The following is a 27,198-nucleotide window of genomic DNA, read 5'->3' as shown; positions in this document are numbered from 1 at the left end:
CACTGAAACGGTCACGATGACAAAAAATAATCCGCGATTGTGACAAAATTAGACAGTTAAAACTGCGCCTTGTTACAGAGTTTTCAGTCTTTAGTAAGTTTCTATTAAAAAAAAAATATTCAAATTATTCCATTAGAAAAAATCTGATTTTGTCCGTCTCTAATCACATGTAGGTAAATACTCATAGAATGGCAATGAAGAGATTAACATTGAATTACCACAAGTAATAGTTTCACACATTTCATGCACATTCAATCAATGTTTTTTTGCATATAAACAATTGTAACACCATTGATACTCGCGAGTTTTACTTTTCTCTTAAAATGATTTCTCCATTAGAAAAAATCCGATTTTGCCCGTCTCTAATCATGTGTAGGTAAATACTCATAGAATGGCAATAGAAAGATTAAGCGGGTATATTCTTGAAATACACATACCAAATATTCACCAAACGACTACAGAGGGAGGCGAGCTACACGAAACTCTGCTGGAATTTATTTAACAGACGTCTTAAGTCGCTGTAAATTGTACGATTAAAGCACTTACCGGTATTTAATTTTACCATAAGACCCCCGTTGGAAAAATCTTGGCTGAGCGCCTGCATGTGGCATCTGTTAGTTGTGTATGAAATGTAAAATTCTGTATTTGTGTGTTCCAATTTCAATAAAATCAAATTCGTTTTTTGGTGCACCATCCAGGTGGTTGCATACAAAACAAAAAATATTTGGTTGCGAGAGTTATACATTAGATGTCTGTAAACCGACGTTGAATGAATGTAATGAAAACCCAACAAGAACATATAATTAATACACAGATGTAAAATATAAACATTCAATAAAAAAGTTATTATTTAGAGAGGACAACATGATCGTACAATTCTGCCACATGTTGGCCAGTGAGATGATAAATAAATGCTTCCCGTGTATTCGATCAATCAACTTTAGCGAATTGTTGTTCTGCAAACAGCAGGGGTGCAAAATATTTCTGTCCAGTGATATACTCACAAATATTCTTGGCAATAATATCATAACCTGGCATATCAGTGAGAAATAGTTGCATTTAATTTTTGACTCTGGTCTAAGTTCGATTTATCGAGAATGAATAGATAATATTAAATATCACAAAATGGCACGTGCTATTTGGTGATTTCGCAAATCTGTGAGATGCTGCTAAAAGTTTCTTCTTAATTCAAAAAATATTGGCCTAAGTTTACATTCGTTACGAAAAACAATGCCGTATCGGGTATCAGAACTTTCTGAATGGCTCCAATAAATAAATTCACTACGGAAGGACCAAATCCCGTCAAATTTGCACTAGAAAATCGAGTACTTTGGTCGCAATTCATCGATGTCATTGACAGTCACATGACCACTCTCGCTTGAAGAAACGCACTGCGTTGTATTCGGACATCTGGTTTCAAAGAGGGCGCCAACTGTTTTTGTGGGAGAAGCGGAATCGGTGTGCTTGTATAATAATCATATTATAAACAAGAATTTTTCCGTTAATGCAAAAGCTTTATCTCAAATGTATGTACCACATAGATTAGAATTCCAGCAAATATCATTATGTAATGCAAAATTGGGTTACAAAAGTACTAGTACGCAACTTATTTGCACTCACATGAAAATAATTGTCAACTTTGAATTTTTGCCCTTTAAAATCGGAAAAAAGTGCTATTTCGCAATCGCAAAAAAAGCGCTATTTCGCAATAAAAAAAGTTGCGAAAGTGCTTCCCACTTTTCGCAAAAAAGTGTGCTAATAGTGAACACTGATCCACATGTGAATATTTAACTTTCAGGGTCAAATCATTTTTAAATAATTTACCAAAACCGATGTCAAGCGAAAACCCAAATATGGTTCAATTTCGCATATTTTATTGATTCACCAAAAAAGATAGATGTTTCATTATTACATAAAAATTCGTAACTAAAATATGGTTTGTAAAAATGTTTACAATACGTGACTCATGGGTACCAGGAGGAAGGAACATTTAATATTTTGCTTATGTTGGCACAGAAATTTATTCAATTCGATTATTCGAGTTTAAAGGAAAATTTATGATTGAAAAAGTATTCAGATTAAAAATTTAGGAACACACATTGCAGGTTTCAAGAAAGCAGAAATATTTAACGCTTGGGTGGTGAAAATTATATGGTCCTTATTATTATCTAATGGTAATTAAAACTACTTTGCAGTAATCACCCTTGTTTACCATTTTACAATGATTTGTATTTCATTCTGCTTGTTATCTTTTGCTCCACAGGTATCCGTCACCAAGAACAATATTAACACGAAAGCTGGAGGAATTAAAACGATTAAGAGGTTAGTTAGTCGGACGAGAAAATTGACTCTACTTTTACCTCCTATTAATCAAAATTTGAAAATGACTGCAGTCTATATTTTGACTCCAGTCTATAAAAACACAAACTCTGGCATATACAAGCCTTTTTATTTGACTATTGAGAATGCTCGTTCAACGTAAAGCTATTTGAGATTCTTTCATCAAAAATATGAGTTTTGAATTGCAACTCCAGACTCTTGGAAGATTCAAACTTTTGACTTTGACACCTGCACCCAATTCAGTACCAACAATTTGAATGTATATCAATTATTTGATGCTAATATTTATGCATTTCATTCAGATGTTGACATCCTCCACAGCGAGTCGGAAGATTCCAGAAGATCTTCCGACTCGTATTGTGTGAAGAAAAGAGATCGATTCACTCCTCTTACACCATCCTCCAGCTTTTTCAAAAAAACTCAGGTTAATTCAAAAAGTAAGTATTTTCGATAGCAAGGCAAAATACTTTGCTAGTGGAACAACTCACAAGTATTGTGCAAGCACGTGTAAAATCAGCCCTCTATGCTTACAAAATCGTGTATTATTTTTTTCATTCTGTGTTTACTCTTTTTGCTCTGAACAGGGCCCCAGACAAGCATCCACTGATAAGGTGGTACTATTTAAAAAAAAAAAAATTTCTCTTCACTGCTTGCCTACACAATTTCCTATACCCTGGGTTTTGAAATTGCCGCTGCATTGGATTTGATGATATATTAGTGTCTTACTACTTTCTCCACTTCTTAGTATGCTAGAAATATTGTAACCAGTTTTAGATTTTATATTCTACTTGGCTAAAAATTAAATTGCCTTATGTTTAAAATAAAATCTGCTAACTTTACGAATTAACTCTTTTAGTAACAACCTGAATTTGCATATATTAGCATTCTTTTTTTTATTCCAGTTATTCCACCTTCAAATAAAAACAAACCTGGCGAAGACAATATACTTGGGTATGTTCTTAGGTTCTACAAAGTATTGATTATACATTAGTAAGGATATTTTTGACCGTTAGGTCATATGATAGGATTGACATTTTATCTCGGAGGAGAGGAAAGCCGATAAGGAATCTTAATAACCTTATCGGAACCCACGGTCTCCCGTCCGGTTACCATTCCATGTCGGGTATGGTATAAGTTATTTGTTTTTTCAGAAGCATGGACTTGATGGTGGAGGAAGTCGTAACCGAACACCGGTTACGTGTACCACCCTATGGCGGCAAAGGTCTAGCAATCCTCTCACACATAACTATCCCTTCATGGGATCCGAACCTCCGAATCCATGCAGAGTTATCAGAGGAGCGGTGGCAAGCATATTCCTAACGCTTAGCAACATGAGCCACACCGCCACAACTACAGGTATCAAAACTACAGGTGAAATTTTTATTTAAAGTTCGTAAAATACCCACATCAGTGTTAACTCTAACTCTAAAAAAGTGCGAAAGTGCTTTTGCCGATTTCAGCAAGTTGAGTGCCCTAGTTTCTGCTCAAATTCTTTTCAAACAGAGTAGATACTCAAAAAAGCGCTTCTTCGGTTAATATTACGAATTATAAAGGTGCCTTCCTGTTAACCGAGTTTTGTTTAAACCAGTGGTTCTTAAACTGGGGGGCGCGCCCCCTAGGGGGGCGCGAGATGCTCACAGGGGGGGCCGCAAGAGGTCACAAGATGGAATCGGAAATTTACATGTAACGGCTCCTGAAACGGTCTCTGCGTTCATTAAAAATACCGGCTTTTTCGTGGTATAATAATTTTTTCCGTCTCGTAATAACTAAAAAAATTCAAAATGTCTCTCTATTTTAATTCGTTTGTGTTCAAGGTAACTTGCGGTTGCGGCGACTCATGTCAAAATAAACTCATTACCGATCTAAAATACCACGCCAATCCGCGGACATATCAAAGTGTGATCAACTGCCCGATTATATTTCATTTTGATATATATTGCACTGATGCGAATTCGTTGACTTCATTAGAAAAATCTGGTATAATATCCCAGAAAATATACTTAATTTAGTATAATTAAAATACATATTCATCGACTCGAAATCCCCGCGGTACGAATCCTGAGTCTGTCCTCGACATTACGCCAGTCCTTATAAGAGCCCACATTGTCAACGGATATGTAATGGTTTTCGTGTTGAATAAAATATTCATTTAAAATGGTTGCTTTATTCATTTGATTGTGATAAATTAAATCTGCGATTTCGTCTATAAAATAAAAGCACCACTACTCCAAAATACCACGGTAATCCGCAACCATAAAAATGTGTGGCAAAGTGCCCGATTACATTTTGTTTTGATTTGTATTCTTGCCAATTTCACCATTATGAGCTGTCCCTGCAACTCTTACTCCGCTTTATCGCAATGCTCGATTAATTCCTTAGTCTACGATAAAATCCCACGGATTAAAATTTATTTCAAGTCGGTAGTTTTAGAACACTACTGGTGTGCCGCAGGCACAAGGAATTCATGAGATTTGCAATGTCTAAGAAAGTGTTTTTAATCTGTCGCGGTCCACCCCAAAACAAAACAATGGTGTTTTCTGTTTTATTTTTAGTATTTTATAATCTCGCTTTTACAATAAAGAAATATTTGGTTGCAGATTCACTACTTTATTCTATCTTTAGCATCTCGTCGCTGATGATTATATAATAAAAACTAACTCGTTTTCCTCAGAGATGTCATGGTTCTATTCGAAAATAAAAAAAGTAATTATAATCGTCTTCGCGACACAAGAATATGTCGAGGGAAATTTCTGATTTAGGGAGAAAAATCACCAAAATCAAGATTTTTACCGCATAGCGGGCCACGCTTACGAAAACAATCGAGATTTAAACAAAATGCAATCGCAAACGTCTTAGCGACTTTATTTTTCAGTGGTCACGGGCCGAGGAAACGTCCACATTCATAATAACTATTAAAAATGAACTACTTTTAAATTGACATAAACTCATTTGTACTTCTTCATTTTGTTTGAAACGTTAGGCAAGCCAAGAAGTCTGTAATTGTTGCCTATTTTTAACACACAGTAAATAATTTTGGCATCGCTCAATAGTGATGAAGTAAACCATTGATTGAAATTTTACGTTCTTATGTAAATGTTTAAGCAGAAAATATATTAAAGCATGGGTGATGGGTTCATTGCGTGTTTAGTTTTACTTAAAAATTAGTTTTACTTTACCAGGTATTACAAACTGAGGGGAAAAACGAGAATGTATGATGACCAACCATTATTTGGCTTTATACATACGACAGTGAATGGCAAAGTTGTACTCCGAAGCGTTTTATGCCTAAACAATCTGAGCAACGACGATATGAGACCAACACTCTTATAGCGCCATCTTGTTAAATAGCAACCTGCCCATCACAAAAGCATTTTTTCAAAGCAAAAATAGGGGAGGCGCGAAGTTTGTAAATATTTTCAAAGGGGGGCGCGGCTCAAAAAGTTTAAGAACCACTGGTTTGAACCTTTGTTTAAAACAAGCGAATTCATCGGTAACAAAGGACACCTGCTAAGCTCACATGTCGTGAACAAAACTTTGTGCAATCAACCAACCGTGTCAGTTGCGAACAGTACTCCTTTCCCTGAACAGCAATGCCTCGCAAATTTTTGTTACTCCTTCCATCCAACAGACAGCGATTAATACACACAGCAATCGATATTAGTTTAACCGGCCATAGTCAGAGAGGTGGTCATTTGTACAAAGCATGTGCTAAATAACATCCCCCGATCACCGATATGGATTGATGTCATGTTTATTCATCCTATTTTATTTTTTGAAAGATCACACAAATTCCCTATGAAATTCGGCATCCCGCTTTTTTGAGCCATAGGTTGACCTACTTTATAATTCAATAATAGTCATAAAAGGACTGTTATCAGCTAATTTAAGACCTTCTCTTCAAACTCCCTACACAATTATTTTCATTAATTCAAATCACGGCGCATTAAAAAGCCAGATCAAATTTATTAACATTAATTTCGAAGTAAGAGTTACGAGGAAGAATTCACCTACGACTGTCGCTAACAGACATAAACGATAAATATGAGAAATCTTTCAGTTGTGATGATTTTTTTTTCTGCGCCTAGCATATCAGTTCAAGAGCTTCAAAGCCGTTTTTACGTTTAGAAACGTCAAACCAGATAATGTAAGACAGGTAAATAATGTATTCTATGGAAATTTCCAGAGAGTTCAGACGGGAATATTATTTTGACCATGTAGAATTGCTATCATTGCTGATTTATTTAATCAGTATATTCGATTCAAAGCAACACTGAGTATTCATGCAATGGCGATTTTGCAAAGTGTTTTATTTATTATTTATGATTTAATACGAAAATACCACACAAACGATAGAAATTAAAATCATAAAAAGTCAGCTATTGTTAGCTTTATAAATATTTTCATCACAGGGTCAGTAATGATATTATTGTTCGCTAAAAACTCGGACCGTAATTTACAAACTGTTATCGAACCAGATGATAAGATAAAAATAAAATGTTTATGAATTCACTACTTAATAGTGTCTTTAATATTCTCGCCGATGTGAACTCATAGTTCGGCTTAAAATATAAAAAAAATTCAATGTCCGCCACTGCGTGAGAATTACTGTGATAAAAGTGCTTTAAAATATAGTGCAACAATAATTAAGTTGTCGGCCACTGGAACGGTCACGATGACAAAAAATAATCCGCGATTGTGACAAAATTAGACAGTTAAAACCCTCCAGTTTAAGAACCACTGGTTTAAACAAAACTCGGTTAACAGGAAGGCACCTTTTTAATTCGTAATATTAACCGAAGAAGCGCTTTTTTGAGTATCTACTCTGTTTGAAAAGAATTTGAGCAGAAACTAGGGCACCTAACTTGTTGAAATACTTCCCGTGTATTCGATCAATCAACTTTAGCGAATTGTTGTTCTGCAAACAGCAGGGGTGCAAAATATTTCTGTCCAGTGATATACTCACAAATATTCTTGGCAATAATATCATAACCTGGCATATCAGTGAGAAATAGTTGCATTTAATTTTTGACTTTGGTCTAGGTTTGATTCATCAAGAATGAATAGATAATATTAAATATCGCAAAATGGCACGTGCACGTGCTATTTGGTGATTTCACAAATCTGTGAGATGCTGCTAAAAGTTTCTTCTTAATTCAAAAAATAATGGCCTAGGTTTACATTCGTTACAAAAAACAATGTCATATCGGGTATCAGAACTTTTTGAATTGCTCCAATAAATAAATTCACTACGGAAGGACCAAATCCCGTCGAACTTGAGCTAGAAAATCGAGTACTTTGGTCACAATTCATCGATGTCATTGACAGTCACATGACCACTCTCGTTTGAAGAAACGCATTGCGTTGTATTCGGACATCTGGTTTCAAAGACGCCGCCAACTTTTTTTGTGGGAGAAGCGAAATCGGTGTGCTTGTATAATAATCATATTATAAACAAGAATTTTGTCGTTATTGCAAAAGCTTAATCTCAAATGTATGTACCACATAGATTAGAATTCCAGCAAATATCATTATGTAATGCAAAATTGGGTTACAAAAGTACTAGTACGCAACTTATTTGCACTCACACAAAACTAATTGTCAACTTTGAATTTTTGTCCTTTAAAATCGAAAAAAAGTGCTATTTCGCAGTCCCTAAAAAAAAGTTGCGAAAGTGCTTCCCCCTTTTCGCAAAAAAGTGTGCTAATAGTGAACATGTGAATATTTAACTTTCAGGGTCAAATGATTTTTAAATAATTTACCAAACCGATGTCGTCAAGCGAAAACCCAAATATGGTTCAAGTTCGCATATTTTTCCAATAATTCACCAAAAAAGATAGATGTTTCATTATTACATAAAAATTCGTAACTAATATGGTTTGTAAAAATGTTTACAATACGTGACTCATGGGTACCGAGAGGAAGGAACATTTAATATTCTGCTTATGTTGGCACAGGAATTTATTCAATTCGATTATTTGAGTTTAAAAGAAAATTTAAGATTGAAAAAGTATTCAGATTAAAAATTTAGGAACACAAATTGCAGGTTTCGAGAAAGCAGAAATATTTAACGCTTGGGTGGTTAAAATTATATGGTCCTTATTATTATCTGATGGTAATTAAAACTACTTTGCAGTAATCACCCTTGTTTACCATTTTACAATGATTTGTATTTCATTCTGCTTGTTATCTTTTGCTCCACAGGTATCCGTCACCAAGATCAATATTAATACGAAAGCTGGAGGAATTAAATCGATTAAGAGGTTAGTTAGTCAGACGAGAAAATTGACTCTACTTTCACCTCTTAATCAAGATTTGAAAATGACTGCAAGTTGAAGGCAATTTTGACTCCAGTCTATAAAAACACAAACTCTGGAATATACTAGCCTTTTTATTTGACTATTGAGAATGCTCAACATAAAGCTATTTGAGATTCTTTCACCAAAAATATGAGTTTTGAATTGCAACTCCAGACTCTTGGAAGATTCAAACTTTTGACTTTGACACCTGCACCCAATTCTGTACCAAAAATTTGAATGTATATCAATTAATTGATGCTAATATTTATGCATTTCATTCAGATGTTGACATCATCCACAGCGAGTCGGAAGATTCCAGAAGATCTTCCGACTCGTATTGTGTGAAGAAAAGAGATCGATTCACTCCTCTTACACCATCCTCCAGCTTTTTCAAAAAAACTCAGGTTAATTCAAAAAGTAAGTATTTTCGATAGCAAGGCAAAATACTTTGCTAGTGGAACAACTCACCAAGTATTGTGCAAGCACGTGTAAAATCAGCCCTCTATGCTTACAAAATCGTGTATTATTTTTTTCATTCTGTGTTTACTCTTTTTGCTCTGAACAGGGCCCCAGACAAGCATCCACTGATAAGGTGGTACTATTTAAAAAAAAAAAAAAATTTCTCTTCAGTGCTTGCCTACACAATTTCCTATACCCTGGGTTTTGAAATTGCCGCTGCATTGGATTTGATGATATATTAGTGTCTTACTACTTTCTCCACTTCTTAGTATGCTAGAAATATTGTAACCAGTTTTAGATTTTATATTCTACTTGGCTAAAAATTAAATTGCCTTATGTTTAAAATAAAATCCGCTAACTTCACGAATTAACTCTTTATTAACAACCTGAATTTGCATATATTAGCATTCTTTTTTTTATTTCAGTTATTCCACCTTCGAATAAAAACAAACCTGGCGAAGACAATATACTTGGGTATGTTCTTAGGTTCTACAAAGTATTGATTATACATTAGTAAGGTTATTTTTGACCGTTAAGTCGTATGATAGGATTGGCATTTTATCTTGGAGGAGAGGAAAGTTGTTAAGGTAGCTTAATAACCTCATGACAACCCACTGCCTCCCGTCCGGTTACTATTCCATGTCGGGTATGGGATAAGGTAGTTATTAGTTTTTTCAGAAGCATAGACTTGAGGGTGGAGGAAGCCGTAATTCTATTGTCATAATGAAAGAAATTCAGTGTAAACCATCATTCAGAATAGTTGATTTGAATGAAATAAGTGATTGAACTCTGATCTGAAAATGACCCAATTTGTGACACGTCGGTAAAATTAAAACATTGCACCAAAATTGCAATTCACGGCGATGAATCCGTTTAATAAACTAAAGTGAATGGTCGTTCACAGCGAAATTGCACAGAGCCCGCCACTTTTTGCCTGACGGTGTTTGTGGCAAATATTTCAATTAAATCGTAGTCAGCAGTTACCTGCATTTAGAAATAAAACATTAAAATCGCGAAAATTAATTTTAGAGAGAACTATAACTCGCAGATGTCAGCAGCGTCATAATGGTTTATATCAGGGGTGGACAACACATTGATCGCGACGTCTCAAGCAGTCAATCGCGATTTGTGTCGATGTTAATAATAATGTGCCAACAAATCCTTGTTGACAGCCGTGGAATTTTTTGTATACGTGTGTGCAGTTATCTGCATATTCATCTGATTCTCATCTTTTGTGTAGGACTTGTATCACAGTTTGTAAATTACGATCCTAATTTTAAGCGAACGATATTATCATTACTGACCCGGGGATGCGATATTTGTGAAGCGAATTAGTAATCTCTTTGAAAAGTTTATTTGCCCCAATGGCATATATATACACATATACAGGTCCTTCATCAGGCCTGATACAAACTATATTGCATCATCACCAAAGCTGTACCCTCACACAAACATGTAAACAAGTAATAATTATCAAGTAACAACAAGTAATGGCACTCTGATTACAAGTGTCTGGTAAAGTAATCAGATCAAAACATTCACAAACTCCCCATTATTTAATATTAAAAGTAATTAATTTTATTGCATTGTATAATGTTCAGCAAACTTGACGATGATGACCCTTTTTTAGTCAAGTTATCTGCAAGCTGTTACAGCATCGGATTCTGGTAATCTCTTGTTGGACAGCATCTCTTTCAACATTGCTACTTTATTCTCAGTCGTCAATCTTGCACTTGCTTGGTAAACTTTATAACATGTGAAGAGAGCGATTATCAGTTGCAATTTTGATGGCCAGTTTTTCAAGATCTATAACTCCATGCATGATTTCTTTATACAGTTTTATACAATGAGCTAACAAAGCTTGCCTTATCTACGCCAGCTGACATAGCAAGTGTTTCTGCAGCCAAAGAAATTTTAACAACTCTTTTAATCCGGAGAAGAAGATCCTTTACATCAATCCTTTACAGAAGTTTAAATCTACTGAATTTGATTTTAGTTTCCTAATCACTTTGTTAACTCTGAGGAGATCTTCCACAGTTGTAGACTTTAAATTTGTGGCCAATACACAAGTATCAAGTAAGATATCAGGTCGTGCTTGAGTACTAATCCACAACAGTTGACCTATTTTAGACTGATGGACTTTGCTTTCAAGATGAGTTAGTCTTGCAAAGCGAGACAAATGAATAGGATTCAAGGATGAAATGTATTCATTTTGATTTAATGAGACTCTATCTTTATGTTCGCTGATTAGAAGACCCACATACTTGAAAAGTTGAAACACTATGTTTCTTCATTTCCCACTTTGAATGTTTCTCGTAATTTCGTGATAATCTTCCTTTCAAATGTTTGACTGCCAGACCACATGAAGTCATCAACATGTACAGTGAAAATTCCTTCCAAATTAATGTCATTATGCCAATAAAAAACTGCAGGATCTGCAGCATAAACAACTGCAGGATCTGCAAGAGTAGTCTTGCATCCAATTTCTAACATAAAATTTCAAACTCTGTCATACCATTTCAGTGAAGCATCAGTCAGTCCATATACACTTTTTTCAATTTTCACACAATTTCCTCTTTACAATTTGCTTCTTTGGGTGGCATAAGATAAACATTTCGCTTAAGCTCCAACTCTTGTAGAAATGAGGTTTTGACGTAAATACATTTTAATTGCCATCATTTTTGTTGCACAATAGCTATGACGGTTCGCATTGAATCTTTACAACTTGTTGGGTTGGTGATTCTTTTTCAATATTTTCCAAATTACTCTCTTCAAAACCATGAGCAACAAGTCTAGCCTTTGGGAACATTTTATCAGCATTTTGTTTCATTGTGCAAACCCATCTTACAGAAATACACTTCTGATTATTATATGGAGATTCTTCATATACACCATTTTGTATCCAGCTTTGGAGTTCTCAATTTTTCGAATCGAAACTGCAGTTTCTGTTTTGGGGAATCCCCTAACTTTCGATCAATAAGTTTCGGTCTCTGACCGATATTCTCGTTTTTATCTTGGTCTAAATTTATGATTACCAATGAATAGGCTTTTACGGCCCAAATAACACGCTGATGAAAACAATCCGTAATTTTAGAAGAAGGCAATTGCACGCGTTATTGGCGACTTCTTCAGTTTTGACAATTCCGTGCGAGTACAAAAATGAAATACCATATTTCTTGTCGAATAAGTCTACCTGGCAAATAAGCCGAGGTCCGTTTTTAGGCCTGAAAAATGGGTTTTTGCATATAACCTCACAATAAGACGGGCAATAAGATTGCATCAAAATCCGAATTTCAAATTACCATGCAACAGCTTCTGAGCAGTTGCTGCGTTTGCGCATTCATTAAAATAGCCCGTAATATCGTTTTTTGGTAGGGTAATCTTCAATTCATGACAGCTGCGGGAATTCCAACTGCCTTTTAATTTTAATCTGATTGTGCTCAAGATAACTCCCAATTGCGTCCACCAAATAAAGGCATTGCTGATCTAAAATAACAAGGCAATCTGCGGACATAACAATGTGAGATAAACCGCCAGATTATACTTAGTTTTGATACATATTTTTGAGCCCTTGCGAATTCGTTATCGCCGTTATGAAAATCCCAAGATCTGTCATAAAGTCCGAAAAAGTACAATTTAATTAAGGACAATAAATATACAGATAAAGTATCAAACATACGTCTTTATCACCTCAAAATCTCCACAAAGCGAAATGTATTGCTTCATTAATTTATTTAATCTGTGATTGCGACTATATATAAAGTATCACTGCTCCAAAACACCAAGGCAATCCGTGGACATAAACATGTACGATTATATGTTGTTTTGATTCATATATTTGCAAATTGGAAACATATTGTAGAACACAAAATGTTTGCAATGTCTAATGTATCAATCATCTATGAGTATGACCTTCACTCATGATGCACACACAAATGCGGCAACTTCAAATATGATAATCACAGCGTTGAAATTCCAGATTCACAGCGCGAAAACGCCGATTTTTTAAACTGACTTGATCGGGACGTTATGGGGATGCTATCGCCTAAGGTATTTTATGGTCTGAATTGAATAATAAGCCGACCCCGAAAAAACTGAAAATTATTATACTCGCCCAGATTCCTTTTCACCTCGACTTATCAGTTTATCCTCCTTTTACACATTCTGTTTTCATTAGTGTACAATATTTCATGTATGGTGGATAAAATAAAATACTGATTACTGTGAATTTGGTGATTTTGCAAATCTGTTCACTCTTGTTCAAAGAAACTCAGTGCCTAGTATTCCAACGTTTGGTTTTAAAGACGCCGCAGAGCGTTTTTGCGGGAGAAGTGGAATCCGTGCGCTTGTATATTAATCATATCATAAACAAGAATTTTGCTGTTAATGCAAAAGCTTCATCTCCCATGTCTGCACCACATAGGTTAGAATTACAGCAAATTTCCTTTTGTAATGAAAAATTGGGTTACAAAAGTACTAGTACGCAACTTTTTTGTCAACTTCATACTCACACGAAAATGTTTGTTAACTTTGAGTTTTGGCCCTTCAAAATCGAAAAAAGTGATTTCGCAGTCCCTGAAGAGAAGTGTGAAAGTGCTTCGCAATTTTCGCAAAAAAGGTGCGCTAATAGTGAACACTGCTTTACTGCTAACGATGTCCATATATTTGAGCATTGGTTTCTTGTTTGATAAGGCAAATTTGCTTTAATATTTATTTTGTTTGTTCTCATACTCTACATACTATTTTTATTCCAAATGACAAGTAAAATAAATATCCTCTTTTTTTTATGTAGGAAATCTCACTCACCGAAACCTTCAGACAAAAGTAAGTACATTTTTTCTACTTTGTTTACTATTACTAAGATAATCAAAACGATTATTTAGTGCAGTGGTTCCCAAGCTTTAGGACTCGTGGCTTCATTTCAAAAGTCTTTAGCACTCATTGCCCCCCTGTTTATCGTTGTAGTGCAGGGGTGGGCGAAATTTTTTAGTATAAGAGCCGCATGCAGCAAGTCAAAAATATGTGGGAGCCTCATCATTTTTGAAATTAGTTATATTAGAATACCACGAACTGAAGAACTTTACGCAAACGTATAATAACAATATTGCAAAGTATATATTCTTTGACCGCTTAATGAATTAAAAAAACTGTTACGCTACAGTTTCTCTTAGTTAAATATGGATAATATGTACCAGTATTTATTGCCGGCGAGAAAATCCACACAGAAACTCCGGCGAGCCGCATGTGAGCAGCGGTTCGCTCACCATCGTTATAGTGGTATTTTGGTTGGTAAATTCCAAATCCATTATGTTCAAACAATTCACGTTCAACAAGGGGAAAATAAACTCCAACTGGGGTCATGGGTTGAGAACCACTGACTAATCAAAGTCGACTCAGATTTTCAATTGAAGGAAAGATTTGGTTTTGCAATTGCTGCTGCATTAGATTTAATGATAGATTAGTGTCTTACTACTTTCTCTACTTCTTAGTATGCTAGAAATAGAGCAATTTTAGATTTTATATTGTATTTGGCTAAAGATTGAATGTTTGAATTAAAATCTGATAACTTCACAAATTAACTTTCATTTACCAACAACCTAAATTTGCACATAATAACATTCTTTTATTTATTTCAGTTATTCCACCTCCAAATGAAAAACCTGACAAAGACAATATACTTGGGTATGTTCTTAGATTCTATCAAAGTGTTGATTATACATTAGTAAGGATATTTTTGACTGTTAAGTCATATGATAGGATTTACATTTTCATCCCGTAGAAGTGAACATAACATAGAAATGCTTTTAGTCAAAAAATGTTATTGTTAAATTAAAAATTGGGGAATTGATTTATTTGAACTATGCATCAGAAGATTGAATTCATCCATTCGGTTAGGGCTGTTCAAACGAACCGAATATTCGCAATCGAATTGATTTTTGGCCAATATGCGAATCTAAATAAATGTGGTACATCAAACCGAAAAAAGCCCCACTAACACCTTTGCACGGCATATTTCTCGAGTGAGAATGTGACTCTCCTAATGCCCCGTGACATGTAATTATCCATTTCATGTATGGTCATAACTGAAGGATTATCGATAATGACGTTTTCGAGAGAGTACAAAAGGGGAAAAGGGCAATTTAGTTTCAGCAGAAAATGCTAGTATTTTAAATAGTATAGATTTGGAGCTATTGAGTCGGTAATCATAGGAACACGGTACGTGTAACTTGAAGCTGGGATACATGTTGGGGGATCCTTATGATGGCAATACCTGTTTTAATGGAATTTGTAATTACCCATGATGGCAATACTGTGTATTATACGTCTATTACTATTACAAATAATTGCACTCTTGCATTTTTATGGCTGTTGTACAGTAACAATACCATCATCAAATCCCTCATCCCTAGCTCCGATTTCGAGACATCACTAAATGCACTTTAAAATTTATTGGGCAACAGTTTCATCAATATTAATGGTTGTTGTTAATCATTTTGCAGAAAATTACACAAAAACCTCCAGAGTTAAGATTACTAATGAAAATGAGATTAAAATAGCACCTGCAGCCACAGGCTTTGCATTCCTTATTAAAACTGATGTCATCAGAATTGAGTAAATAAATTATTGGGAGTATGTGCAATTTTAAACTCTCAACACTCGAAACCCCAATTTTAAGGACCTTTTTTGACAAGTTAATGGAGACGTCATCTCGTTTTATAACTCTGAAAACATCAATATGCACGATATCAGCAGTAATTTAGTTATAACTGCACATAGGTTATCACAATATCGAAGGAGTATTCATTGTACGATAGAGACAAAATTAGGGTTGCACAATAATATATTTTCTGTGTGAGATTGTCTACCTCGAGGCTTCCCAAGCTTTTGAGCTCGCGGCCCCTTTTAATATATTGAAATTTTTCGCGGCCCTTGTTCACATTACTAATGCTAAACAGTTCGAAATATGCATTTCTATATTTTATTGACACAGCTAGTTCTCAACTTTTAGTAAGTCTACTCAAATAACAAAAACAAGCATATATTTATTCAGATTAATGTTACTCAATTATTCAGTGTAATGGATGCAAATGCTTTTTGCTGCATAGCCAGTCCAGCCGTGGCTCGTGTTTGTTTAAATAAAGCAGGCCTAAATGGTGAATTACGATGTCTGGCCACCGAGGGCATGGTCCTTATCTGGAATTGTTCACTCTTATTGATTAAACTAGCATAAGGCAGTGCGGCTCCAAATTATCAGGAAAAACACACCTACACGAAAAATATGCTGCTCCTAAATAAAACACAATTTTGTCATCGTTAATATGTACTTTATGCCTTTTGAGGTTTATAAACATATAGGCCTAAGGAAAAAAGGCAAAAGGTTAATTTTTCTTTTTTACCTCTGCCTGGTTTTTCTTTAAAATGCTAAAAAATCACTTATGTTCGATAAACTCGGTTCAGCAAATGAATAAATGCAGCCTACAAAATTGCAGCATGTAGGGTTTACCTCTTCTGTTACGTAACAGAAAGTAAACAACATAGAACGGTCAAATGAATTTGATCATTCTCATCATTTGCAACAATGAGAAACTATAAAACATTTACAATAAATAAAATAAGTGATATGTTTCGAGGCGCACTTAGCAAATGGCCTTCGGGAACCGCTAGCTTAACGATTAAAGCCGGCATTGTTATGGAAGCAGGCGTAAATCGGGTCTTTAGATCAGAATATGCATTGATCTGCAAGCGCGATGATTCTACCTTGTTTCCCCGCAAATGAGACCAAGCCTGGATTTTAAAAATGATTTTAATGGTGACCGTACATTTGAACCCATGTATATATCCGCAGGTTCAATCTATGTGTGGGTGCTAAAACCCATGGGTTAGGGTTAATATGGATTCAAATATCCGTAAAACAAAAAATATTTCCATAGGTGCAGTAGCATGCAGGTGAAATTGTCATGGGTTCAAATGTGATGGAACCGATTTTAATAGAAGTGCTCCCTTTTAAAAAGTCTTAGTCGAAAGCGCATTTTATGACCTAGTCCCTTGGCAGTTCGTCATTTCAATTTTGCTAGGGTGTCGTAAAATTTCTACCATGGCCCATTGAAATGTGATTTCACTGACTGTCGTTAGGTTTTGTTTGTTCGTTTAAAATTAAATGAAACTCATTGTAATAAAGGTCCTTTGTTGAAAGGTATCAATACATATTTTTCACGGGGAGTCGGAACTTGATCATATTTTTGTAGGGCATCACAATACAATGAAGTTCGATAACCATCGAGTCCTAGTCTATAGCAAAAAATTTTTTCCATTTTTAAATGGTTACTAGCCTATATGTATCAGTAATTTTAAATCAAAACGTGCTATTCATAAGTAAATGGAAATCGGTATTCATGTGTATTACAAAATATCATTATTAGGACCTCCTGAAGTATGCGCACCAAGATCAAGGCACACAACCTGAACTCAGGTTGTGTATCAGGTTAGGATTTCAGGTTGTGCGACATCTTGGTGCGCATACTTCAGGAGTACCCAATATACTTTACATCCCCCCAGAATGAGCCCTAGTGTTATTTTTGAAAGAATATTGAAAAGACTTTTTTCGGGGAATATTTTCGGGGAAACCGGTATGATGATGTATTCACTCGAAATCGTGAATGTTTTGTTTTACACTATTTTTAATAATTTTATATCGAATCAAGAGTCGAAAAAGTACAATAAATATGGTACCTTGTGTAAAATTCGTATTCTCTTTGCGGCCCCTAAAATTCGTTTTGCGGCCCCTTAAATTCGTTTTGCGGCCCCTTCCAGGCAGGGCTGGGGAGCTGGTTCGAAATCATGATTGCTCCGGCTCCAGCTCCGGAGTCGCAGTATATTCAATCTTTATCTCCAACTCCGGCTCCAGAGCCATTATCAGTAGTGCAGCCCAATAACGCATTTTGCTAATTGTTTTCTAAGTGTGGCATGTTATTTAAGCTGTAAACACCCTTCAAGTCGGTGTCATGATAATTCCTTTTTGTTCCTGCATGTAACTTTTGGAATCCACTGAGAGTTATTATATGCTGTATTTTCGGGCGAATCGGTCTACCCAGCATATAAGGGTTTTACATATAACCCACCCCACAATAAGACGGGAAGGAAAATCGGCTTCTGGAATGGTCGCAGCGTTTGCGCATTCGGTAAAATAGCTCATAATGACTTTTTCTACCACATAATATTTAACCCATAATAACTGTCTTTTTATTTTAATTTAATTGTGTTCAACATAACTGGCAATCATGTCGGCCAAATAAAATCTGTCGTGGGCCATTTTAAAGCAAAACTTATGGTATTTTCTGTTTTATTTTCAGTATTTTATAATGTCGCTTTTTAATCAGGAAAATTTGGTTTGCGTATTGACTTCTTTATTTATCTTAGAATTTCATCACCGATGATTATGTAATAACTCGTTTTCTCACAAATATGGTGCGCGACACAAAACATATGTCTTGAGAAATTGTGATTAAGGGAAAAATAAACACTGAAATAAAGATGTTATGGCCTAATGTTTATGGCGACTAAAACAATTGACGCTTTTCACGAAATGCAACGCACATGTGATAGTAACGGCAATAGCCCTTCAACTCATGATAATTTAAACTGGCCTGACGGGGAGGCAGTATTTTATGGTCCAAATTGAATAAGCAGACCCAAAATAATGGAAATTACCATCGTCACCCAATTAGATGCCGTCCCCCTCTCCCAAATCAGGCCAAAAGTTGGTTCTAGAATCGAGGCGTTTTCATAATTATCAGCGATGAGATGTTAAAGATAAATAGAGAAGTCAATTCGCAAGCCGAATTTCCACATTGGAGAGTTATTATAAGATACTAAAATGAAAAGGAAAACATAAACTTTGTTCTAGGAGACTCCCAACAGCTAAAAAAATGCCTTGTTAATCTCATTATTTTTTTTGCCTACGACATATTATTTACCGGTTGACTTTGAAAATTATACAGTCACTAAAATAAATCTAAACGCAATAAATCTTACTCGCGATATACTTCTTAAGTTCTTATATATTCAAAAAATAACAACGGAAATTGATGAGACTTTTCTCCAGAACATGCTATGTTATGGATCAAAACAAGATACTATGGGACACTTTGCCATACATTTTTATGCCAGGGGACTGCTGCGGAGCATTTTGGAGTAGTCAAACCTTCCTTTTGTCGTAAAACGACTAAATCTCGAGATACGTTGAACAGAATTGAAGACATTTGAAATGGATTGGATATTCAACGCCACGAAAAAATCATATGTTACATGGAAATTCCAAAATCACTTCTTCGAAAATCCCTGGCCATTAGGGTTTTTGAGCTTGACCGCAATCATGAAAAATTGCAGCTTAGTGGAAATGAGAATCAAAATTTTGATAAAAGTGAACCGCTTCAAATTTTGATACTAAACTTTCAAACATACAGAATAACTGAAAACTAAAATTTTTAAAATGAATTATAAGCTGAAAAGAAAAGATTTTATCATTTGTAACGCTATCAGAAAAAAATTATAAATTTGAAAAACAAAAAATGAGATATTTAGGAGCTGGAGCCTGGAGCCAGGGATGGTCAATATCGAATAGTTCACTATTTCGAATACATTCAAAATTATGTTTTTCGAATATGAAATTTCGAATACTTCGAAAATAAAATCCACTAATTGAAGCTTATCTAAATGTATGTAGGAATTTCCATACAATAAGCAATGGATTAACTGCTATCTAAAGTTACAACGCAGCCAAATTACCAGGCATTTCATATTTGCAGATTATTGTAGTATATATTTTATATACCATGAGTCATGATAACAAAATTAAATTAATACGACAATAGTGGTATCGATGATGAATTTGAATATTTCCGCAACACAAAACCATCCTAGTAAAACGCCCATACTTTTAAATACCAACCATTATCCAAATTATTTGTCAAAGAGCGAGATAGAGTATGAGGTATTTTTCCGACTTGTGACAATTTTTTCGTGAGTACAAAAATACGAATCAAAAATTAATTATATTCGGGAACTTTACCACACATTTTAAGTCCGCAGATCGCCGTTGTATGTTTTAGTAATAATACTTTTATTATTTCATAAATATGAAAATAGGAATCAAAAACTATTTATAATCGGGTAGTTTACCACACATCGCCGTTGTATTTTGTAAATACGAAAATAGGAATCAAAAATTAATATTAATCGCCAGTTTGCCACACAATTTATATCCACAGATTGCCGTGATATTGTGCCGAATATAATCAGTTTATGATTCTTATTTTCGTACTCTCGAAAAATTGTCACAAGTCGGAAAAAGAATTTATACTTTATCCCGCTCTTGGGAACTAATTTGGATAATGATTGCCATTGGTTTGTATTTAAAAGTATGGACTTTTTACTAGGATGATTTTGTGCTGCGCAAAATATCCGAATCCATGACGGATCCACTACTTAAAATGCCTTACTGTGTTATTTAATTATATTATCATAACTCAAATGTTGGTAAATCGGCAGTTTACCACACATTTTAAGGCCACAGATCGCCGTTGCATTTTAGAATTATAATAGTTTTATTATTTTGTAAATACGAATCCGAAATTAATTATAATTGGGCAGTTTACCACGTATTTCATGTCCACAAATACCCGTTGAATTTGGTATTAATACTTTCATTATTTTATCAATATAAAAATAGGAATCAATATTTTATAATATCGGTCAGTTTACCACACATTTTATGTCCACAGATTGTCGAGTACGTTGAGTTACGTTGAACAGAATTAAATTAATACGGCATGACATTTTAAATGCTGGTACCAGTCATGGATTGGATTATTTTGCGCAACAAAAAATCATCCTGGTAAAGGATCGATACTTTCAACTATCGTTATCAGAATTATTTGCCAGAAATTATTTTCTAATAAATCGACTTGTTTTTCCAACTTGTGACAATTTATTGGATATCGTAAGAATGACGGCTATAAATACCGAATTTCCCCGCTAATAAGTCCACATGGCAAATAGGACGATGCCTATTTTTAGCACTCAAAAAAGGGTTTTTTCCATATAGGCCTCACATGAGACGGGTTGAAAAATTGTGTCCCTGTTGTTCAGTAATGCTGATATGCGCTTTTTATTTTTATATGTTTAGAACCAGATCATGTTAGTTTGGTAGAATCATACTCACAGAATTAACTATTTCTAACAAATGAGCGGTAAATTTAAGTTGTAAAGCAGCAATCATTTTAGACAACCTATTAACCCGAATGTCGAAATAATTTTGGAATGTGATAAGTACTACACTGTACGTCCACGAGTTATTTCACGGCTGTGTTTTCCTATCCCTGTCGTGTTCTGCTGAATCGGCAAAACGAAAGGGTCACAAATCACTTTATCTCGGTGGCCGTGTTTCTCTTTAAAGTAACGATAACCAGCCTGCGATTAAATATCATGATTGGCAGACCCTAAGACCCAAATATAAGGTTACACAAATCATGCTTGAGAAGACTCATGCGAATAATAAGCAGGCCACATAGAAATAAAATAAACATACTTTCTCAATTTTTCGACGTAATGGAAATGAATTTGTAAATTAAAAGCCACGTACACGAATGTCGGCAATGTCCGCCCACGCAAACGTGTCGGTACGGTCGCACGGAATATAAACAATCAAAGTGCCGATTCTATTTCATCGTCATTACAATACGTGAGACAGCGTAAAAAGTCGTCTGAAGATTCTCGTTAAAAGGAAACACCACGTTTACGGCGAAAAGTGGCTACTATTCGGAATTATTCGAAAATCAGCCGAAAAGAGTATTCGAATACTTTGATATTCGAATACATTCGAATATTCGATTCGTTTTGGACAACCCTGCCTGGAGCCACTAAATTTTTGGTAGCTCCAGCTCCGGCTCCAGTTCCATCTGTTATGAAAAGCTTGGCTCCAACTCCGACTCTGGCTCCATCAGAATGTAACGGCTCCAGGCTTCGACTCCAGCTCCGGCTCCCCAGCCCTGCTTCCAGGTCCTAAGCCCCTAGTTTGGGAAGCCCTGGTCTACTTAATTCATTACCATATGGTGATGTGCCAACTGCCAAGCTTAGAATTAGAATTTGAAATTTGAGTTTTTCTGAATTGCAACCTTGATATATGCTTTAACCACTTTTTTTCTTTTCAGACTCTCATTTTTCAATAAAAAACAGAATTATCGTCAAAAAAAATCAGATAACATAGCAAAGGTAAAATACTTTCTTTATTTTTCACTTATCTAGTTTATTCGATATTCTAAATTTTTAAACCTCAGCTATTTATGCCCATTGACCAGAATATGCCTCTATATTACAAGCAGCAACTGATATGAAAGTAGATACAAAGAATTTTTTTTCAGTTTTTAAAAGTTGAATGAACTAAATAGTTATTTTTATATAAAAATTTCGAGCCTACGCCAACGTAAGGTTTGTGTGTTTTTAGGCTTAGTTTATTTATAATATAAAGAGTGTTTAAATAAGAAAAAAATTAGGTTAGTATTGGAATTTTATTCAAGAAGATTCACATAGTGTTAAATTCTGTAGCTGTGCTTCATCCCTGGCTGTTGGCATGTAGTTAAATATTCTTTGTACTTGATTTTCAGATTCAAACTGAAAAAGTTTCAACTTCCAATCATGACTCAAGGTGAAGTTTTTCATTGAATAAAATTCAGAATATTCCATATTGTATTTGTATAATATCATATCAAAAGTGATAAACACGGTCATAGGCACTTGGAGAAATATTGGAAAAAACAGAGATCCAAATAGATAGTTTATTTTGGTTGATATGACAAAATTATCAAGTAATAGTAAAAGAAAGTAAGAAAATTTTTTTAAGCTGGGGAAACTATTGAAAATTGCTTTCTGGAATCCTCATAAAGTTGGCAAGTAGCTCAGGACAAATTTTTGTTAGTGAGCTTGCAAGGTCATTACGGCTTCAAGTAAAATGAAACTTCACTCCCAACTATTTTTTTGTAAGTGCTAACAAAACTGGTTGCAAGTTACTTATCCCAGAAAATAACCACCAGGCTAACCAGTTAATTCTCAAATAACACTACTAGATTCGAATGCATACATCAGTTGATTAGCATGACTTTATTTTATTTCATCATTTCACTGAAATTTAAGATCAACGTTCCAGAATTCAAAAAAGCAAAATTTATACCTCACATTTGTGGGTAAAATTTTATACTCATTATAACCTAATGCTTCTTTGTAGTAACGGCTCTTGTTCACCATTTTATATGCATTTGCATTTTTGTAATTGGTATAATTTTCTTTGCAGCCATCCTCCAAAACCCAGAAAACAACCTACGAGAATAATGACTCGGATAAGACGTCTAAAACACCAAAACTTGTCGGACAAAGCTATATGGGCGGACCTCCTAAATCAAAACATTCCATCGAAAAAAAACACCAAAGTTCAGAAACAACCAAAAAACAGTGGGAAGCAACAACATAATAAGAAACATAAATTTGGAACCCAACAGCAAAATAAGAAACTACCGACTCTGAAACAATTCATTCAGCAAACAAATTTTAAACGTAAGTATTTTCAATAAGGACATAAAATTTACCACTTCTAAGAAGTGAAGAAAAAATACTTCGCTAGTTGAACTCGTATATATTATGGAAATGTGTGTAACTCTAATCTAAAGTTCAGCCCTTGGTAATTACAAATAAAGTTTGTGCAGCATTTTTCACTCAACACCTATTCACACCTTTCGCTTTAAATAAGGTCACAGAGCAGGCATCCACTGATATTTAAGAATTTGTAAGGGACTGCTGTTTTCTGAAAGACCGCAAACTTTCTGGTTCTGTATTACCTACACAATTAACACTAACACTTTACCTGCCATTGTACCATTAAAATCCTTTTGACCCAGCTGTCCCTCATGTGATGTCAAAAATAAATCAATTCCTCAAATATGGTTGAAATTGGATACAATCAATATGATATTTCTTTGTATGTTCATTTACTTTGATATTTGTTTATCAGGAATAGTTTATGAAATTTTGCATTACTAAAGTTATGACAAACTTATTCAATTATAATTTTTTCACAGCGGTACACAACGGGAAACACATCACGGATGAATTGGAGATTTTATGCCTTGGAAGATTGTGATGTGTTTCAGCGTTTATAAGGTATCCATTTATAATGATTTTTTTTTCTGATTTCAGTAATGAGTTTTGTTAATTGAGGTATTTTTAATACACAGTGATTCCTTGTTAGTCAAACATAACTCGTTCAGAATTGGTGTTGAACTCTTATTTGTTTGGGAGCCGAAACATATTTTTTCATAAGAAAACAATTGTGAATATTTCAATTCATTCATTATCTTTACAACTCATATTCATTCAAAAATGTACATAATAAAAATAAAATCATAAAGAATAGAGTTGCTATTTCGGCACCAGATTTGAAATCCTGATTTTCCAAGATCTTCACCATATAATCCTGGAATTTCCTGCGATTAATAAAATTGAAACGACGTACACAAATATCGTAAGCAATCATTTTCATTTCCTACAAAACTGACGCAAAAACTCGAGAGTGGGGTCATTTGGACGATTTCTGATTTTGTTGGTGAAAAATCCAAGAGCACACCTTCATTCCTTTTTGTTTTCATTGTGTGAAGCGAGAGCTTGAATATGAGCTAACATCAGTAAAGTGTCTTTTTCAACGCTGCTATCTTTTTTGATCAAATATTTAGCTTTTTAATATTAATAGTGTCCTAATCAAATACCTCACTACAGAAATTTTTTTAAAGACTGTTTAATGTCTAAAATATTCAATTAGGATTATTTCTAGAAGGATTAAAATGTTAAAAAATAATGGGGAGAGCGACTAGTTAAGGATCCATTAAAGCTGTAATAAATAAAGTAGTTTTTATACAGTTGGAAAGGGGAAAAAAGTTCTGAAATATGCGAATATACTAGTCTGAAATATTATGAAGGTTTTCAAGTTTGCTCATGTATGAATACATCTAAAATTATTTATATTTAATAATGCAGATTCATTAATTTGGGGACAAAATGGAATGTTTTTGACTATTTGACATATTTTTGCTTTCATAGTGGTACTAATTATGCAATTTTCCTTTTGGACATTTTAGATATTCTGCAATCAAATATAGAATATTTTGAACGTAAAAGCCAACTATTCAACCATTTTCCATCTTTTCATTAATAAATATAATATTTTCTTGCAGAAATCAGACTCCATCTCAAACCTGCTGAATTCATTGACTGAAACAAACATAGTGTTATTTTTTGTATGTATTGAAGATAAATAAAGCACTTGCATGATATGAAAAAGACGACACCGTCTTTCAATTATGACAATTAAACCTCAAAAGTATCTCTGTGGTAAAATTCAAAGAATAATATTTTTCTGTAGAGTGGTAAGTTTTCTTAAATCCTGCTGTTTTTATCAATCAATGCTGTGATCTGTCGACAAGGTATGCTTGGTAAAGGTTGAATTTCACAAAAATACCTAACCCAATTTTAGTTTTTGTACCCTGGCTGTCAAATTCAGGTACTCAAAGTATTGATAGCGCTTCCAGCTATTTATTGATCTAAAAAATATTTAAAACATGTCTCAATGCGCCAGTTATTCTAATAGATAGGATGACTTACATATAGCTCGAACATGATGATCCAACTCCGAGCCCTATATTTGGATATTTACAATTAATGTCTATAGCAGCGATTCTCAAAGGGTGTGCCGCGAAAATGAACATAATTTTGTTGAACATTCATTTTATCTTTCTATGTCGTTTACTTTCTATTATGTAGTGTGTGCCTCTATTGTTACTCAACAATAAAGATAGTCACTACTTGCAGCAGCAGTTTATTTATATGCTGAACCGACCAAGTTTAGCAAACATTATTAAAATTAATTAGTTATGATTAGTGCTTAAACTCAGTCTTCCATTCATCCAACCAAGCTCATATATTTATTAAGTTGTGTTTATGCACATTATTATTAAGATACTAAATAAATTGTCGAAAGTGTCAGAAAAGCAAGTTGATTTATTTGGAAGTTAGGAAAAATAACTTAGAATAATTGTTTTAACAATATACATATTCAAATTTTTCAACATAGTATAATGTGTGCCGTAGTGATTCAAAGTCCTTGTGATTTACATTAGATTTGGTGTTTAAAATATTATATTTGTCCCCGTGGTCGTAATACAAGAGTGATTGTGTAATGTGTGCCGTAGAGATACAAAGTCTTTGCGATTTACAATAGATTTGGCATATAAAATATTGTATTTGTCACGGTGATCCTAAAACAAAAGTGATTTTTTGTTTAGTGCTGACTTTACTGTCTTGGGTCTTGCTTGCAATTGAAAGTATCCAACCGGAAATGAGAAAATTAAAAAAAGTCTAAATTTAACCGCCAGATTGGAGGTTACTGTTATTCTATCGTTTATTGTATGCAAATTCCATTTACACTTAAAAAAGCTTCTATTACTTGATTGCAAGATAGATTTCTTTAAAAAGATATTTTTGGTAATTGCTGTTCTGTAAATGTTGCTTGAGAGTTTCACTGCATCAAAGAAGTCTGTAGTTGGGCATCTTTGTCTAATTCTCACTGCTAGTCCATGAGGAATGTCCTGGTAAATATGCTTTGTGTTGCAGGATGTAAAAGATATTGGTGTCTGGTGTGTGTGTGTTGGTTTGGAATGAAGTTTTCAGTTAGGTGGTATTTGTTAGGTGAACCATTGTATCTAGAAATGATACTTTTATGTGTTTGAAACTTAATTTACAAATGGATAAATGGTAGAAGTAAACTATTTGAATTAATTTTCTCTGGGATTCCGTTGCATTCGTAAATCCTATCACAATGACAAAATTGCAAAAAAAATGATCAAAACTAAATAAAATTAGGCATGTTTATCTCATATTTTTATGTCAACAGCTGGTATTTTTATAGAAGTAATGTTTTTCTTTTGACCCAAGAAGACGTAACCGTGAGTTATCTTGGACTCTATTATATTAATAGGAAAAGAAATTTTAGATTTTTGTAGCTGAC

General features: G+C 34.3%; 1 protein-coding gene across 1 annotated transcript; it reads left to right on the top strand.

Annotated features, from left to right (window-relative positions):
- The first annotated feature begins 188 nt into the window (after window positions 1-188).
- Window positions 189-25,655, top strand: LOC144421944 (uncharacterized). The gene is made up of 14 exons (XM_078111555.1): window positions 189-223; window positions 2,264-2,322; window positions 2,535-2,777; window positions 3,243-3,291; window positions 8,542-8,600; window positions 8,919-9,053; window positions 9,521-9,569; window positions 13,888-13,919; window positions 14,732-14,777; window positions 22,304-22,364; window positions 22,757-22,797; window positions 23,440-23,699; window positions 24,221-24,302; window positions 25,370-25,655. The coding sequence occupies exons 1-13, from the start codon at window positions 189-191 to the stop codon at window positions 24,280-24,282; spliced, it is 1,131 nt and encodes a 376-aa protein (XP_077967681.1). The 3' UTR covers window positions 24,283-24,302; window positions 25,370-25,655.
- Window positions 25,656-27,198: the final 1,543 nt, after the last annotated feature.

The sequence above is a fragment of the Styela clava genome, chromosome 4 (genome assembly GCF_964204865.1).
Source record: "Styela clava chromosome 4, kaStyClav1.hap1.2, whole genome shotgun sequence".
Taxonomy (NCBI): domain Eukaryota; kingdom Metazoa; phylum Chordata; class Ascidiacea; order Stolidobranchia; family Styelidae; genus Styela; species Styela clava.
Note: the sequence above shows the minus strand (reverse complement) of the source record. Positions and strands in the feature narration are given on the sequence as shown.